The sequence below is a fragment of the Neopsephotus bourkii genome, unplaced genomic scaffold, assembly GCF_033783945.1.
Source record: "Neopsephotus bourkii isolate Nb327-2 ecotype Australia unplaced genomic scaffold, CSIRO-AGI_Nbou_v1 NB_53, whole genome shotgun sequence".
NCBI classification, from domain to species: domain Eukaryota; kingdom Metazoa; phylum Chordata; class Aves; order Psittaciformes; family Psittacidae; genus Neopsephotus; species Neopsephotus bourkii.
In genome coordinates this window covers 8,554,535-8,572,530 of record NW_026900570.1, presented here as the reverse complement: position 1 = coordinate 8,572,530, position 17,996 = coordinate 8,554,535, and the positions used below count along the sequence as shown (strand labels likewise).

The window sequence follows — 17,996 nt, the reverse complement described above, 5'->3', positions numbered from 1 at the left end:
ACCAGCAGGTCAGGGGAGGTGATTCTACCCCTCTGCTCTGCTCTCATGAGACCCCAGCTGCAGTACTGCATCTGGATCTGGGGCCCCCAACATAAGAAGCACATGGACCTGATGGAGTAAGTCCAGAGGAGGGCCAAAAATGCTCAGAGGGCTGGAGCACCTACCAGATGAAGATAGGCTGAGAGTTGGACTTGTTCAGCCTGGAGAAGGCTCAGGGGAGACCTTACGGCAGCCTTCAGTACCTAAAGAGGCCTACAAGAAATTTTGAGAGGGACTCTTTATAAAGGCATGTAGTGGTAGGACAAGGGGGAATGGCTTTAAACTTACAGAGGGTAGCTGGATTAGATGTTAGGAAGAAGTTCTTGACTGTGAGGATGTTGACAAGACAGGACAACTGGAACAGCTTGCCCAGAGAAGTTATGGATGCTCCATCCCTGGAAACGTATTTCTACTAATACTAGACCTTTCGAGAAGCACAAATCACAGAAGATCCTGTGTGCTTGTATGAGTGCACATCCTTATAGAAAATCACAAGTGAGCTGTCCTGAGTTTTAAATTTTTCCCACTGCATTCTCCTTTTCCCCTCCCCTACACTCTTTACCAGCATGGATCCTACATTGACTTTTTGATCTGTTAGCTATTCTTTGGGTAGTCTTTGATTAGGTGCTAATAAATACTAACTTAGGCAAACTGCAGGAAATGTATTATGTGTCTTCTCAGCTAAATTTTTATGTATGTATAAAAATGTATATGTAATATAAACTAATTAAGTGTTGTGGATTGCAGAATTATTGTTTTGTTCATCTCACATGTAAATCCATAATTGTGGTTGCTTTGTCCCTAGAAGGGAATAGAGTAAGGGGTCACACAGATAACCCACAAACAGTATTTCTTAGAACACATCTTGTTTATTAGTCTGTTATTGTTAATGTAATTGAGCTGCTGTTATTGATAGTGGGTGGCTGTTCACACAGCATGTGTGATCCCTTATGTATTCACCCATAGTTCCCTGCCTGGAGCATCAGTTGGTGGGGGCAACCTACCTCTATGTTTGGAAACAGAAGGATCAAACTGCACCATCCCACACCCCGCCAACAGCTTTTTGTGGGTGTTCAGAGAGTCCCTCCAAGGTCCATTGCTTCATCAGATGTGTGTGTATGATCATGTAGTCTTTGTAAATAACACTGATCTCTTGGGTGAGGTGAGCTCGAATTGCTGCTAGCCTGTGTTGGGGGTCTTGGGCAGATTGGGCCAGGGTGTGGTGTCCTAAGTTTCTCAGTTCTTGCAGGTCCAAGAGGATTACTCATCTCCAGAGGTTATTGGTCCAGAGGAAATCGTTATGAATTGCCTTCTTAACACATACTTTTCCTCTCTGTTCACCTTGCTGTTTCTGTGGTAACTGTTCCTCCATCCATCCTATAGGTGCCTATAAAACCTTCAGACAGGCTCACCAGAGGGGCCCAGCATGACATGATGCTGTATCTCGTAAACGATTGACTGTATAGTTATTTGTATGATAGCTAGTAACTATTATTGGTAACGTACCCTTGCCTTCCTCATTAGTAATTAGCATTTTATTTGTTTACATTAATATTTTAATAACTTATTTAAGCTATCATTTGAATTAATTCCAATGTGTGACTTTATTACCAACAGTTACAGATAGAAAAATCACAGTTTTGTTTCTTGTAAGATGATCAGAAGGCAAAGGCCAACTAAAATACAAATTTATCACATCCAGTCTTGAGCTTGGCATAAGCATATGTATTTAAACCTACAGCTTTTATAACAGAATCTTCTTGAGAGCAGATTACTGTTTTAAAATTACTGGAATGGGTTTATGAGAATAGTTTTCATTTCTACTTAATAGCAAAATAAATTTGAGTTTCAATTTTAATGTTTTTCCACAGGTATACCTTGAAAGACTTTTAACTTATGCAGAGATAGATATTTGTCCAGCAAACTGGAAGCGAATTGTATTGGGTGCAATTCTACTGGCATCCAAAGTTTGGGATGACCAGGCAGTGTGGAACGTGGATTACTGCCAGATCCTGAAAGATATCACGGTTGAAGACATGTGAGTGCTGTATGTTTATCTTTGTGAATGCATGCCAAGATCTGTGTGCATGAGAGGGTCGAGAATTCCTCTCATAAATTATATGAAGTTTGTATATTTGCATTTTATCAAACACGGTGGATGCTGATAGATGGCATGAGGTCTGCTTGACAGTTGCTTACATAGAAGATACAAATTATTTTTGGTTTCTGGTTGAAGTATATTTTGCCACTGGATGTTCATGCATGGTGATGAAAAAAGACCTGCAGAATATTTAAATGTGTGACTTGACAAAAAACCCAAACACATCCAGTGAGCTTGCATGTGATCCTAATTATCACACCATGTTGTGATCCTAATGACCATTAGATGATCACTCTCTCATCTAGTTATTCAAAAGTAGTACTTTTGGGGTTTGGGCTGTTTGTTTCCCCACTGAATCCTGCTAAGCTCATTTCCAGGACCTAAAAAATGTAGTATTTTTATTTGCAAAGATGAATTTTCAGTTTTTCCATTTCTGTTATCTGATGGCAATCTTAAGAAGTGCATATTGTAACAGTGTAGAGAGTTGTGACGTCTGTGTGGATACTCCAAAGTCTTAATAGAGTATATTCCAACAGTAAGAAAAAGAACTGTAATAAGAATAAACATAATTAATACTTACTAAAATGAATGTTAATTTCACTAAATATTCTAGTGCTTATGTTTTTGGTCAGTTGCTCAGCAGGTATTGCATATATTGGCTGAAGAGCCTGGGGTTTGTATCATCTGTACATTCAGGGCTGAGTCACGTACCATGCGTGCTTTTTGAGGTGCCCTTACCTGAGCTGTTGTGTGTGCAAGAGTAGTACTGCAAGGGATGCAGTTTGGAGTTGTTGCTGGTGGGATGGTGCTGGAGCTCAAGGTACCTTGACAGGCCACTGTGGCTTGTGCATTCGGAGAGTGACATTTTCAGTCTGCTGGTGCACCCCTTTTTCATAAGCACTAACAACAGCATTATTTAAAAGCTGTTTTAGCACAGTATCTGTGTGTTTCAGAGCTCTTCTAAGCAGGGCTAAGTATCTGTAACAAGAGGTACGCAGATTTGTACCTACTTTAAGTCACTTAAGTCAGTACCACAGCCACTGAAGAGAGTTTGCTGTGGATAACCACTCTGGGAGGAGGGAAGGTGGGAAGTAGATGAGAATAAATGTTTGGGCAGACAGAATGTTCTTTGAATCTCAGCTTGCCGTCTCAAAGCAGTGAAAGGCCAAGTATTTTTGCTAAAGCAGCCCTCATTTTGTTTCATAATAGTTCACTATTTGTCAGATTTGTAGCTGGTTTAAAATGATCTGTAAGGGAAAGGTCAAATGTTAGGAGTCAGCTGATAGCTTTAAATTAAGCATGCTCATACACTGCTAGATAGGACTTATAAATTGTGAGTAGCTGTCATTGTTCAAGTATTGGAAAAGTTATCTCTGAATCTTGTATTAATAAGCAATTTGTGATAAGGTGGTGTGTTCTTTTTCCCTGAGTCAAAGTGAAAAATGCAAAGCCTGCATTGCTGTGGTATGTTGTAGGTATTTTCATTAGTTTTGGGGAAAACTGTCATTTCAAAATAGAAGTAGGAAATACCATATAATGTCATTTCATTTTCTGTTTTAAAATACATAATCTGCTTTAAGGATGCTGCTTCTTTTCTGACATAACACCAACAGAATAGATTTCCAAAACAAAAGGGGCAGTAAAGATGACAAGAAGCTAAAATCAGGCCCTTCACATTTCTGTCTGCTACGTTATTCCATGCAGGACGATTTGACAATTCTTCCTTGACTGCTTTGAGTGTTTCCTGAATGATTTTGCTAAGCTACGTTTCCCTTGATCCTTTTCTCATGCTTTTGGGTATTTAGTGGCAGTAAGGGACTCCCTCCATTCACTGCTCCTCTAAGGCAAATGTGGGAGCTTTTAAAGGGTTTCTGAAGCTGGGAGCTGAGCTGAGGTAGAATGCTGAACATCTTGAAGCAGACTGACAGGTTTGACTGTGCCTTATGACAGTATTAATCAGGAATGGTTATAAATACGAGTTTTGAAATGCTGGTTCTCAGAGGTTTTTTTGGAGGCAGGTGATGAGGCATACTGTCATGGTGTGAAAGGAAACTAAAAAGAAGAGGTTATTGTTTTTAACGAACACAGAGATGGTGCTACTGTTAGAAGTTGCACTTGAGCTATATAACACCGTTACTCACGTGGCAAACCCATGCTAACATCGGCCCTCTTTCTGCCCTCCACATTCCCTAAGACAAACTATGATGAGTCCCTGGCCTCAAAGATTTTAGCTTCTTAATCTGTTCTTAAAAGATCATAGGGTTCTCACAAACTGCAAAACCAGAAGCCTTTGAGGAGCCTGTGCTCTCTGTGTGGTATTTGGTGATACGGCTCATGGGCTTTGTGTCTGGGGCTCCTTGTGAATTCTCCAGCAAAGATTTTGGTGGTTGTTGACCTGATGGTTATATTCTTGTTGCCAGTTTTAACAATTATTTTCTTTCCCTCAGCTCCTACCTCTAGTGTGGGTTGGATTTTTCCTTTATAATTTTTCAGGTAGTTGGGACAATACAGTATTACGATTTTTGCAGTGTCTAGTTCTACATAAGATGGGTACATTCATTTTTTCTATTAATAAGGCAGGAAAAACTCTAGGTCAGAATCTTCAACATCTGTGAATCATTCAGCATAAGTGCATCTTGCAAAACATCATGCAGACCTTCAGTGTTTTCTCATTCACCAGTAGTACATTGAACTGTGCCTAAAAGCTAACAGAGGACTTGGGAGAGCTGAAGTGCAGTATCTGTACTCATGTATCAAGTATTACCTTGAATTTCTATGTGAATTATGGAAGTGGTCAGAGGAAAGCATATGTAAAGGAATCTATTGAAAAGTATGGGGGAAGAAGGATATGGTGGTTAGTTAAGTTACATCAGTTCGAAGAAGAAATACCTGTATTCTTTTGTTCTTTCTCAGCTGTAGTTAGTCTGCTGATCTGACCTTCAAATCTGGGAGTTAGGGTATAGTAAGAATCAGAGGCAATGTGTTTTTCTTAAAGATTTGGGGATGCTCTTCGAAAGAGGTACAGCTAGTATCTTTCTCCATTAAAATAGCTTTTATGTTACCAGTTAACATAGACCCTTAGGTTTAGCTTGCAGAAAGTAAAATCTTGGCAGTATAAAAGGACATTTAAAGGTAATCTTCTGCATTTATTAATAGACATCTTAAAATGTAATTTTTTTCATTTGGATTTTTTAAAAGCTTGAATCTTCAACAGTGTGATTTCGTGCCAGAGAGTCTGTATCCAGCTTTTAGTTAGTCTTTTAATGTTAATTAATATTTATCATTATGTAAACATAGAATTTCATCAACAGTGTGAAGGTGAGGAAGGACAATGATTATTTTCTAAGTGATGTAAAAGTAAAAAGTGAGAATAAGAAAAATAATTCAGTGCTGAAAAACTATTGTACCAGTACATTTTTTGTTATCCTGAGATCCTTCCTTTTCTAATGTCAAGTGCCTGCACGCTTGCACTGCAGTCAAAATGTAACTTAAATGTAATATTGTAGTAAGCCAATACCTGCTGGTGGCACAGCTGTGCAGTCCCTTTACTCTTCAGCAGACATGTACAGCTTTTACCACCCATTGATTTTTTTCACTTCTCCCATCTTGAAATTGCTGTTTTGAGCATATAATATGTCCCTGCATAAGTATTATGTAGGATTTCTAGTTACCATGCAATTTATGAAAACTTCCAATGCTTAATTTTGTTGATTTGCTAATTTCTTAACATACGCACCTAATGTAATGGTGTATTTGGTATTGCTATACCAAAGTTTTCTCGGGGTGGGAGCTCAAACAGGACCTCTGTTCCTATCACATATTTTGACAAACACATTTGTTTTAGGTACTGAAGAGTAAATGATCACCGCTGTGAGTTTTGGTTGCGTGGCCTTGGGAAAAATAGCTTTATTCTGTTCATGAAGATAAGACAGCATGCTGAAAAATTCAGGTTTCCCATGACTAGTTCTAAATGATTGATGATGAAAGGCTGAGGAGAGTAAATAAGTTCCCCAGTAATTTAGGTGTTAGAGTACTTTGCAGCATTTATGAGAGAGATCTCTGACAAATCTAGGGCATGTCTGCATTTCGTGTTTGCATAGCTGTGTGTGCAGATCCACCTAGTGGAGGTACAGCAGAAATGACAAGAATTCTTTTTCCTGCTAACTTCTCTTTCCGAGATTAATTTAGCTAAAATGATAAAGGTGCTCTTCCACTAGCAAAAGTTTGTGTCTAGATTGGATTGGAACCACAGTAGCAGCTGCAAGGTGCTGCATGTTTTGTATGCCTCACTGGCATCTGTATGCTGCTAGAACTTGGTAGACTAGGTTTAACCTTAGGCTACAGTTATTGTGTCTGGCAAGAATAAGAAATTAACTTGGTTTATATCATTTGCAATTTAAAGTAAATTACATTCAGAATGCACAGACTGAAATATTTTCACATTTTATCTTCTCTCTACAGGAATGAGCTGGAACGCCAGTTTCTTGAGCTGTTGCAGTTCAATATCAATGTTCCCTCCAGTGTTTATGCCAAGTATTATTTTGATTTGCGTTCCCTGGCAGAAGCAAATAACCTGAGTTTTCCTTTGGAGCCCCTCAGCAGGGACAGGGCATATAAACTTGAGGTAAAACTCTTTTTAGTTTGCTCAGTGATGAACATATAGGGCGATTTGGAATTTTTGTATTGTATCTCCCTTCTCCCGTCTCTTCCGAAATATTACCCTGAGATATTAAAATATCGTGTCCCTATTTCTGTAAATGTTTTGTTAATGCTTTGGGTATTCGTGGACATGGGGACAGGTTTTTGGCCTGATTTGCTTCCTACCATGTCTTGCTTTCCATCTCTTTTTCATTTCTAGTTGTCTGAATAGACCTTGTTAAAGTATCCACAAGTTTTACAATGGCTCTGTTCACAACCTGGTTTTGTGTATTCATTTGCTTTCTTAAAACTGGTTGTCTACCTTAAAGGACAGAATGTTAACAAGCATTGCTGAAAATAACTATTCATGTGCTTGTTACCTGCTGTTGCTCCACTTCAGATGGATCTAAGTCTGTTACTTCCTGTGACATTTTTCTCAGTAATGGGAAAACAGAAATGAGCACATGTCTTTAGTGGATAAATCATGAATGCTTATGAGACCTGGATATACCATGTGCAGAAAGCATGATGTCAGATGGTGTGGACTGTGAAATGCAGGGCGCTATGTATTTCCACAGACACGGGAGGAGTTTAAAATCATGGGCTAATTGTGAGCACTTTGCAAGGCTGGAATCTGGTTTTCCTGAACTTTCTGATAATGAAATTTTCCAAAAAAGGGCGTTATTGCATGAGTGTATCCACATTTTGTTACTGACTTTGAAATTTGTCATTAGATGCTAACTGCTTTTAACATTGCACATCTTAATGTAACAGCTTTGCACTGGAGATTGTTTGCCTGTGGGTTAGAGTGAGCTTTGCATGTTCTGAAACTTGAGTCCTCCTGTAAACCAGGCAGGCAGTACTCTACACGTTTTTGTGGGGGGAAATGGTGTGTGGGAAGATTAATTGACTTGTTTGTGACTGTAGTGGGAACAGAAAGTGGTGGAGAAAGAATCAAAGCATATTTTCGTAAGTTGTGTTTCTCATTCTTTCTAAATACTCTTTCTAAATTTCACAGGTAGCTCCAGTTAAGGATGTAACTTAATTCTGTGTATGGAGCATGATGTAAATTTGCATCAGATTTTATTTCTGTTGAAGAAAATTAAAATAAAAAAAAAAAAATTGATTGGGATTGTAACAGTAAATGAGAAGAGTTGGTTTACTAAGTCATAGGTGTCTTGATAATAAGTGCCATTACACATATTAAAATTGAGTTAATTACTTCTAGAAGAAATTTAGTGCACAGTTTCCCAGCACTGTCAGTCTATGTCGCATACTGTGTATAACAGCAGGTTTCAAATGAAGGTAAGAATGATAGCGCCTAAAACCTTTGAAGAAAAGAAAATATGAAATTACTGTAAACACCCAAAGAATACTGGTGGTTCTTCTCTACTAACTGAGCATATGTAAAAAGAAAGAAAGGAATATTTTTTAGTAAATCCGTATTATTAAATTTTTTTCCATGTTGGGGATGCTTTGTGCTGCCAACAAAATTTGGCTGTAAGTACCCTGCTAGTCAAAGAGGATGTTTTCTTCAGGGAAGAGAAAGAGTATCTGCTGTGAAATCAACTCTGTCTACCACTTCCTTCCCTCCATTCTGTGGCCAGAAGGAAGGGAACTGCCATGTTCCCTGGCAATATTTGGTTGTCAGTAGTGTGCCCTTGAAACTAGCTGACAGCATAATTTATAGCCTCGTTCCTTGAGTGCAGTTAAGCATTTAGCTTGCCAAGAGTTATCAAGATGCATTTGCTGCTCTTCTCTAGGTCTCTCATGTGCTGTTCAGCCCAAGAGTTCTCTGTTTTTAAAACAGTTGCCTGGATTGTCAAGTGGAGTAGATGTAGTACCACACAGGCTGTGATATTTTTGATACTGAGAGAAAAGCTGCAGTCCTTGATGGAAGACAACACTCATAGTAAATGTGTGTATACAGTGTGTGGTAAACGGAAGGGACCTTCCTCAGTCCTAAGACGTAAAACAACATTTACTGATACTGGAGATCACAAAAGATTTTGCATAGAGAATGGTTATAATATAACACATTTCTGCAGCTTTTGCATTTTTCAAGCTATTTTATGTATCTAAAGCAGGAGTATTAGATCTGGCATGGCAGAATCTGTACTGCTGTTTCTGCAGATATCATGACCTTGGCATACCTATGATAAAAAAAAACAATCCCAGGAAGACCAAGGGCAAGGATAGTAAATACCATTCTTTATCCAATGGAAATGCTGGACAAAATCCATGAGTTTAGAGGTGTTACAAGAGATTATAGTTTATGTTAAAAATGACACCACTTACTGGAGCATCTACAGTGGACGTTTTTCATTATTCAGTGTTCCCACAATTAACAGTTAAGCAGCAGCTTTGTCTTTTAAATAACTAAAAGAAAGTATTTTTTTCTTCATTTTCACCAGCCTGTGGCCTGTCCTGATTTTTGTTATACCAGTCCACCTAGTAGCCAGAAACCATTTTCATGACCCCTCTTTTTTTTTTACCTCATTGTGTGAAATCGTGCCAGTTAAAAATGGAAAATAACATTTCATTAGGACATCCAGTCTGTCCACCTGCCAGTGCTGTTTGTTCCAACCAGCATACGTAGTAGCATATTTCCTCCTTCCTTTTAATGATTTCAAATGTCAAGGCTTCCTTTGCTGCTTCTCCTGAGAACTGTTTTCTAATATGGGAGATTTTTCTACCAAAAAGTTGTTGGATATCCAACCTTAATCCACTATTTTGTAATTTCTTATTCTTGCACCTGGTTATTCTCTCATGTACTGAACTAACCATGAGTCAGATTCTGCTCTTTATGGTAAGTCCACAGAACGTGCCTACCCTTTTTCTGCTTGTGATCTTAGCACTGAGCCTGTTTCAAAGCTAGATTTTGTAAGCATTCATTAGTGCCCTCCCAATTTAACTATGTCGTCTGAGCTTTTTATTGTTAGGATAGTGAGAGTGAGCACATAGTTCAGACTTTGAACTGTGTGCTGTATTTTCTTGACCCTAAGCAAGTACAGTTTCAGAGATCAAACAGACAAAAAAGAGGAGAAAAATACGTAAGTTACAAGGTAGAGACGTGCTTCCCTATTCTTACTGTTGCAGTGATTGATTGCAAGCCTGCCTGTTGTGTGTTCACAACCCTCTTAGCCAAGAAGTGAAGAGCCAAACTCCCCTGCTCTTTTGCCAGGAGTAACCTAATTGCTCTTCTTTTCATTCTCCATAAATAAAGGAGAACCCACATCGTCACAACTTCGAGTTGTTCTAGAGATTTCTTTGTATTTATTTTTTCCCCACATTTACTTTATGTATAACCCTTCCCAACTTACTGCTGTCTGTCCCTGCTAGGTTCTCTCTGGTTTATCCTTTTTTGGGGGTGTTGTAGCACTCACAGTTGTGTGGCTTTTTGCATTCCCAGCAGCAACGCCATAGCCAGCCCTGCTGCTTTCCTGCCCTGCACAAACATATGCATGCAGCCAAAATTTGTACTAATACTACTGTTGCCTTTCTTACTTCTCCAAAGACTTATCTAGAGTCATATAACTCAGTAGAGGAACTGACTTTTAGTTCTGTATACACATACATTTTGGAAGAATATATATGTATGCATTTTTCTAGCTAATTACAGATACAACAGTTAAGGGCAATAAAATTTCACATGATTGAGTGGTGATCTGGTTTTAAGAATCTTTCGATTTCATGTAAGAAATGGTCCCTTGCAAAAATTGGTTTATTTTTCTAGCAATAAAAGCAACAGAAATATCCCATGACAGAAAAGTGTCTATAAGCTATTTGGATTTATTTTAACTGGAAAACAGGAATAAATATTTACAATTTTCTGCTTTTGTCTTGTTTCCCCATATGTTACACTAAAGTTGACTAAGTAACTTGCCAAATAGGCTCCAAATGTCAATTTTGTAAGTTATTTGAAAATGAAGAAGCATCTTTAGATCCAGGATATATCAGTCAGTGTGTTTCTTATCCATATGATTAATCACCAGAGCCTAGAGATGCCAAATACTAAGTGCCACTTCCAAGCAAAATTTCATTTTGTCTGACCAAGTGCCAGAATAGAAATCTTCCTGTGAAACAGGCAATTCTGAAGTGATTACCTTCTCTGGCTGTTTGGTGCCTAAAGTTATAGCCTGATTTGGCAGCTGGAAGAAGCTGGGCTCTACCCCAGTACACCTATTTGCCAAGCCATGCCTTAGCACGTTATTTCGTGGTTAAACACTTTTTGTCTACTGGATTTCAAATCTGACTGAATTGCATGAACTTTCTTAGTTTATTGAGTCCCTGATTAAATTACTAAAATGTTATTAAGCAGTTTCAAGTGAGTTATGTTCTGCATAGCAATGGGAATATTTGTGTTATGCTGTTGCTCTCTTCATGTGCACAAAAAAGACCCAAGAATGTTCAAGAATGGCTTTAACAAAAGGAAATCCATTTTCCAACTAAAAAGTAGCAACTGGTTTCTTGTTGGTAGGTTTTATGTTGATTTGGTTTTGTTGGTTTTTTTTAATATAATGGGGTTTTGTGGCCTACTTGACCAAAGCATGAGGTGAATTTGCTCTCAGGTGCATGTGTTTTATGCTTCTGTCATACCTGCCTCTGATTTATGCAGGACTATTACAATTAAATTCACTGCTGCAGCTTGCTGTGCTATAGAAGGAAATATCAAGAAAGAAAATGATGATCAGTTGAGTCAGGCTGTTTATTTGTATTGCCGGGTTTTATAATCTGGCACTTGTACTGGCTTTGTTTGTACAGTGCTTTTTATTAAACAGCCTCTCTTAAAACACAATTTAAAATCATTCCTGAGTAAATAGAAGTACTGGTTTAGTTAATCTTATTTTCTTGTATTTGACTTTGAGTGCTCCTTGCAGTGAGCTTTCTCTGCAGTTCTGTGTGTTTGAAGCCAGTTAGCATTCCTACTGATGCCAACCATAGCCTGTCCTAACCATATGAACTCTAATAGACCTGCTATTTTAGGGCACAGTATACTTGTGCATATGAGGTCTATAATAAGTACTTGTTTTAAACTCAGCTAAAAACAGTAGAAGAAACATAAAATGTGAACTCCAGTGTAGTATAATAGGAGTTAATATTTGAATAATGTTTGTGTCTCTAAAAGGTTTTTTAAATTTCTGTGTATTTCTAACTCTGAATATGAGTTACACTCCCCAGTGGAATCTTAAAAGATAGCCTGATCACACAGAGGTCACCCCTTCTGAAATGCAAGGAAACATCTTGTAATGTTTCTGTAAGAAAGTAGGGCGAGTATTCTGCCAGACCATTTATCAGTAGAGAAAAATATAATTACTTTTAGGAAATAAAATAATTAAAAGTTGCCTTCTCTATGCATTCTCCAATATGTTTACATTGTTTTGTTAAGTTGTCCACGATTTTTGTCCCAATGAAGTGCTGCGTATGAGTTTCCATATAGCAGTGGGTGAACTCTGTCAGCTTCCTCGATGAGATTTCTGAGGTTAACCTGTGAAGAACAGGCTTGGAATATGCTCAGTGTCCTTCAGAAGCAGCTGTGATGGGCAATGCAACGTCAGCATGTTCCTTTCTTTTAAGGTTAATGAAATGAGAAAGAGGATATGGGGAGAAGCTCTTCACGTGTTTAGCTTAATGAAATGACTGTTTGTAATTCTACCTGTAGGTAGAAACCTGTGTTTAGTTTTATTTTGTATTTGTTTTTATTTTGCCTGCAGAGCTGTGGTCAGTGCAATTTTTCATTCTTTTATCTTACAGGCCATTTCCCGCTTGTGTGAAGATAAATATAAGGACTTCAGGAAAGCCGCAAAGAAACGGTCAGTCAGTGCTGACAATCTGACTGTGGTTAGATGGTCCCCCGCTATTATCTCCTAACAGAGGAGACTGGAATATTCCTATGGACGTACTGTTTCATCCATCCATTTTTTTGGGGGGTGGGCTGGGGGCGGGGGGCTAAAGAAAAAAGACTTTTGATTTTTTTTATTTTTAAATCTGTCAAGCTACCTTTACAGTGCCTCCCCATTGTGTAGCACACGAGTACATACCTAGTGGAAGGAGAAATGGAGAAAGCCGTGTTCAGGAGAGAAGATGGGCAACGATTCTTTTCTCACTCTTGCTAACAGCTTTAACCTTTTTATGAGGAAACAGCAGATCGGGTGCTTGGAAGAAGAAACAAAAAATGAAGTAGAGGCAGAAATGCATATAGGAACTGTGCCATTTTCTAATAAGCTGTACTCATGAAGAGAAATGGCAGCATGAAAAAAAACCATGTAGTCAGATGACTGTGCACTAGAGGAATGAAATTGCAAGCGTTGCATCATAAAGGTTTCTCTTTAATATCTTTTTTATTTTTTGTTGGGTTTTTTTTTTTCATTCCTCATTGCTGCTTCCCAGGATAAATTCTTCCCTTTGCACAGCAAGAAATACGAAGTCTGTATTTACAGTAGCACAAGCCCCTGAATAAATAGTGTTGGGTTTTTTCACTGCACTTTTCTCTGTAAGCTGTCTTATTAGCATTATTCTTCATAATTATTATGCATATGTTATATTTCTTGTATGCCTTTTATTGTTATTTCAAAAGAGACAACTTGACCATAGTGCTGAACCAAAAGTGTGTACAGGGATCAGAAGATCTTCATAATTTCATGATGTGTTTTATTTATAGTATACTTGGGTGAGTGTGCCTTCCTGAGTTCTTGGAATCATTTATTTTTCCTTAATATAAAGATACAGTTATTAAAATATTCAGATGATGATGATAAGACTTGGGCCAAATCTCTGAAATTTGCAACAGATCTTGTGATCCTTTTTGCAGATTTTCATAGCATTAGAAGTTTAGCAGAATTCATTCTGAGGGAGATTATTTTGGTTTTGTATGGCCTGACTAGTTCATTCCTTCACCTCCAGGTCCATTGTTGCAAGCAATATTCTCAATTTTTATATGTTTACTTTAAATCAAAGTGAGTCTGTTTGTATAAAATAAAAAATAAAAAAAAAACCCAGTTGTTCCAGTGAGAAGCCCAGTGGAAGAGCAGGATGCAAATCTTAACAAGATACTTGTCACAAATAGATTTGATTTTGAAACTAAAATACAAACCCTCATGTTCTTCAACCTAGGTGCTTATAGAAATTAACAGTAAACGAGCTGTGAACATAATTTCCAACTCTGATTGTTATGCTCTTCTGTTGTTGTTACTAGTTCCCTCTTACCGTGGCTGTTGCGCCCTTGGAATCTGTAAGAACCTTTCATAGGAAATAACTTGTCAGTATAAGCATTTGCTTTTATAATTTCCCAGGGTGATTCCTCCCCCCCCCCCCCTTTTCTTTTCTTTTGCACAGTTTAGACAGATACAGCTGAAAACTCTCAGTTCCCTGAAATCCTTTCTTGGTAACTATCACTGAAATGAATGGCAACAGACGTCCCTGATTTATGCACTACTGTGGTAAACCATAAAGATTCCATATTTGTTTTATTAAGCCCTATGGGCTTGTAGCAAACCTAGGGGCCCAGAGCTGCACACTTGACTTGAGTGCAATGCTAATCGGATGCCTCCGGGCAGAGAGACACTGACAGGATTGAAGTAGTAATACCAAACAGTTTCCTGTTAACTTTCTAATGTGATTTGTGTAGTTTGAGACATGAAGGTTTTGTCCATAAATTCTCCTGACATCCTTTGGGCCTTTAAAATAATCTCATTCTCATCACTTCTTGTTGTGCCAATGCATCAGAACTGTGAGTATCCAAGTCCATTTTCCCCTTGAATGTGGAATGTAAGGAAAGTGTTTATAACAATACAAATGCAAATTACAGCATTTGAAACCTCTTTACAGATAGTATCTAAAGGAACATTTTCAGAGCATTTGAAACTCATCCTTTATAAGCATAAATTTAGGCTTTAAAATATGTAAAATATTTTGATTTATCAACACTTTGCTAAACTATTTTCCATGTAACTTGATATCAGGAATATTGGTTTTATCCATTTCTGGGTGATGGAGATACGAACTTTGGATTATGTAAAGATCTCAATGCATCAACTATAATTTTTGTGAAGTTTATTAAACTACTTTAAAGATTGTATAGTCTATTTATTGTATGTATGTACATACAGTCTGATACTTTAAAAAGTGGATTCCGTAAAACCTGGCTCAGTCTTGTTTAGACTATTGAATATCGTTTTAGCCTTGTGCACTGGATTCTACCTCTGTATAGGAGAATTTTCCATATTCTTAATTAGTACTGATTCTGTGATTAACTTGGTTATGTTTCTTGCACTAAGAATTAAAAAAACAAACAAAAAATCTGCTGCGTGGATTTTTTCTTTAGTTTAAGTTTTGCCAGATGAATCCTCTACATTTAGATGGATGTTTCTTTCCCTCATGGTTATAGAATAATTCTTTGCTTTTTCTTCTGGTATGTTCCAGGGTTGCCAAAAAATACAGTACTTATCAGTAAACCTTAATGAGTGTCTTTTGTTTGCAAGGTATTCTATACCATGTAATTAAAAATTAATTATTATTTAGGATTATGTTGTGTTCAGTGTAGTTCTTTAAACATTACTGTATGGAAAATGCCGTTGCAAGGCCAGAGAGTCATCTCTAGAAGGTAAGAAGGGAGGAGAATCAAATGGTGTTTTAAATAGCAGCACAAATACATTGTGGTTTTCATTTCAGAACCTGAAACTATATTTGCTGTAAATGTTCTCTGTATTAAGGTTTTTCTTACTGCTTTGGTCACTGGCTCAGAAACAAAAAGGTGTAGGAGGTATAATAAACCTGTCCCTTCAAGCATCGTCTTAATTATTTTTATATGCTGAGCCAGTGGATCATCTGTTTGGGCATTTATGCATTGATAATTGGATAAATATTTGAAAAAGGTATCTTGTAAGGGGTTTTGTCCGTGCATCCTTCTGTAACCCAGGGATGTTTTCCTAATTCCTCTTTCCATCTGCAGACTTGTTTATATTTTGGATTCTGTTTATGTTCATTTTTTTGTCAGTGATATATACCATTCTGACAGACACTGTTCTTTGGGACTGAGAATGCTGAGTCATGAGATGAAGTGCAAAAAGAAGAAAGAAGTCAAATCATCTTTTCCACCTTCCACAAACACCATGAGTCTTTCAAAAGATATGATTTCTATTGCTAGAAAAATACTAAAATCCTGTCCCATAGCAGGGTAGCAGTATGCTTTTCAAGAATTGTATTTTCTTTTTATTGATCTTTTTGTTTGAGGTGTAGGGGGGGGAGAGAGATCAGTGTATATGGCTTAGTTTCCCTTAGCTTAGTTTGTTTATCATTTAAACTAAAACCATGATGAAAGAACTGTTTACATTTATAGAGTCTTAGTTCAGACTTTGTTTTTTAACACCTCTGTCTACTTCCAAGCTTTCCTAATGCCAGAAACCTTTAGGTATAACCTAATGATTAGAAGTAGCAAAAACCTCATCAAAAAAGGGTGATGGTGTATTGGTGGCAGATGACAAAGTGACATCTGGTAGTGTTGGCTATATATAAAATTAGAAATGTGTGGGAGGGGATAGAGAAACTGAAAGGGCAGAACCAGAAAAAATCCCAAAGCCTTAACAGCTGAAGCAACAAATTATTCACAGTCATCCTTTGTTGATAATGAACATTGCATTTTCCAGTGGCACGTTTAAACTACCAACTGGAGTGCTGCACATCCACTGCAGACTCATACTGTTCTCTGCTTCTGTATGGTCTTCGTAAGGAATTCACTCTATTTAGCTTTTGGCACTTTCCTTACTTCTGTTTTGAACACATTTCTGTAGTAAGGTGGGTTTTTTTACCTGAATTGACAGTTGTTGGAAACATCTGCCTACCTCTGCAGCAGGGTCCCACTTAGTGTCTCTAAGAGGTTCTGAGAAAACAAATATAAACATACCTGTGTGAATGTGACCTGTATGTATAGGAAAATGTTAATACCTGTGCCCAGATTAAGGTAAGTGCCTCCCTGCTGTTTTTTCTCTTCAACTGAACTGCATTTGGAGGAAACCACAGAACTGATGAGACTTTGAGTTGCACAAACTAAAGGTAATGACAGAACATATGTAGCAACCACTGCTAGGAGAAGATGCTTTAGAAAAGGAAACGAGATAGTGCAGATGAGAATCCAAAATACTGACTGTTGAATCCCAGAACCATAGCATGAAAATGACTGAGTGCATTAGCTAAGAAAGCCAATGCTTGAGTTTACTTCTGTTGCCTGGGCTGGGTCACCACACTCTTCCCATTAAAGGAAGAAACAAAAGGGTGGCAGATTGAAGAAAGGTGACAACAGTACAAATAGAGTGTATTTTTTGTGTTCTTTCTAGAATGGCTGGTCTGATGTGATTTGATATGAAAAAAGTTGTTCTTTCATGCCCTTTACACCATGTGTAATGTGTTTCAGGATTATTGGTGAAGGCTTTCACCTATTATAGCTAGAGATAATATTCTTTGGTGATGATATAGTAAGCAAGCTTGTTGGTGTGGTGATAGGTGACACCATACCTACATTATCCGTATTAGTTGTCCAGAATCTCTGTACAAGACTTTGTAGTGCTCACTCAAGGCACTCAGTATCTTTGTGAAGATGTCAATGGTCTCTACAGACTGAGAGCAGCAAGTAACAAAATGTCAAATGTTTTATCTGTGAGATACAATTTCACAATGTACTCCCATAATTTACTTACTCAATGTACTTACATAATACAGTTTCAGATCTCTGACACTTAGACATTGGTGCTGTGGTAACTGATGCAGTAACTTTGAAGCAAGAAAATCTCCGGAACTAGCACTGCTGCCTGCTTTGAATGCACTGGCAATGAAGCACATCCTCAAAAGGCACTTACGTGTGACATGAAAACTACTAACCAGGATTTAGAGCCAAGACACCATGTAAGAGATCCTGCAGCACACCTAAGTCTAGTGCTAGTTCTGTTATCTTTATGTTGTCTTGCTTCACTGCCTTGGGGTTTTCATGCTCTTTTATTTTAGACATTAGTACAAATTATTCTCCATGGAAACAATATCTCAGAAGCTGGCAGCTTTGATGCACTTGCTGCCTTGTATTTTGACAATACAGATCATCCTGTGGCCACATACTTCTCTTTCACATATTTCAGGCAAGTTAAGCAGTCTTCTGTGGAAAAAGCTGAGGCCAAAAAGATGGGGGTTGGTGTGCTAGATGGGTTGTAAGTCATAATTAGCTATGCACTGT

The 17,996-nt window shown here is 37.8% G+C and overlaps 1 protein-coding gene across 3 annotated transcripts in view; it reads left to right on the top strand.

Moving 5' to 3' along the window:
- The window catches only part of CCNY (cyclin Y), a 120,709-nt gene extending 105,409 nt beyond the window's left edge, over window positions 1-15,300 (top strand). For all 3 annotated transcript variants that reach the window (XM_061349873.1, XM_061349892.1, XM_061349882.1), the window contains 3 exons: window positions 1,911-2,077; window positions 6,602-6,764; window positions 12,533-15,300. In XM_061349873.1, the coding sequence (XP_061205857.1) occupies window positions 1,911-2,077; window positions 6,602-6,764; window positions 12,533-12,649 (447 nt within the window). In that variant the 3' untranslated portion in view covers window positions 12,650-15,300. The remainder of the gene's footprint in view (window positions 1-1,910; window positions 2,078-6,601; window positions 6,765-12,532) is intronic.
- Window positions 15,301-17,996: the final 2,696 nt, after the last annotated feature.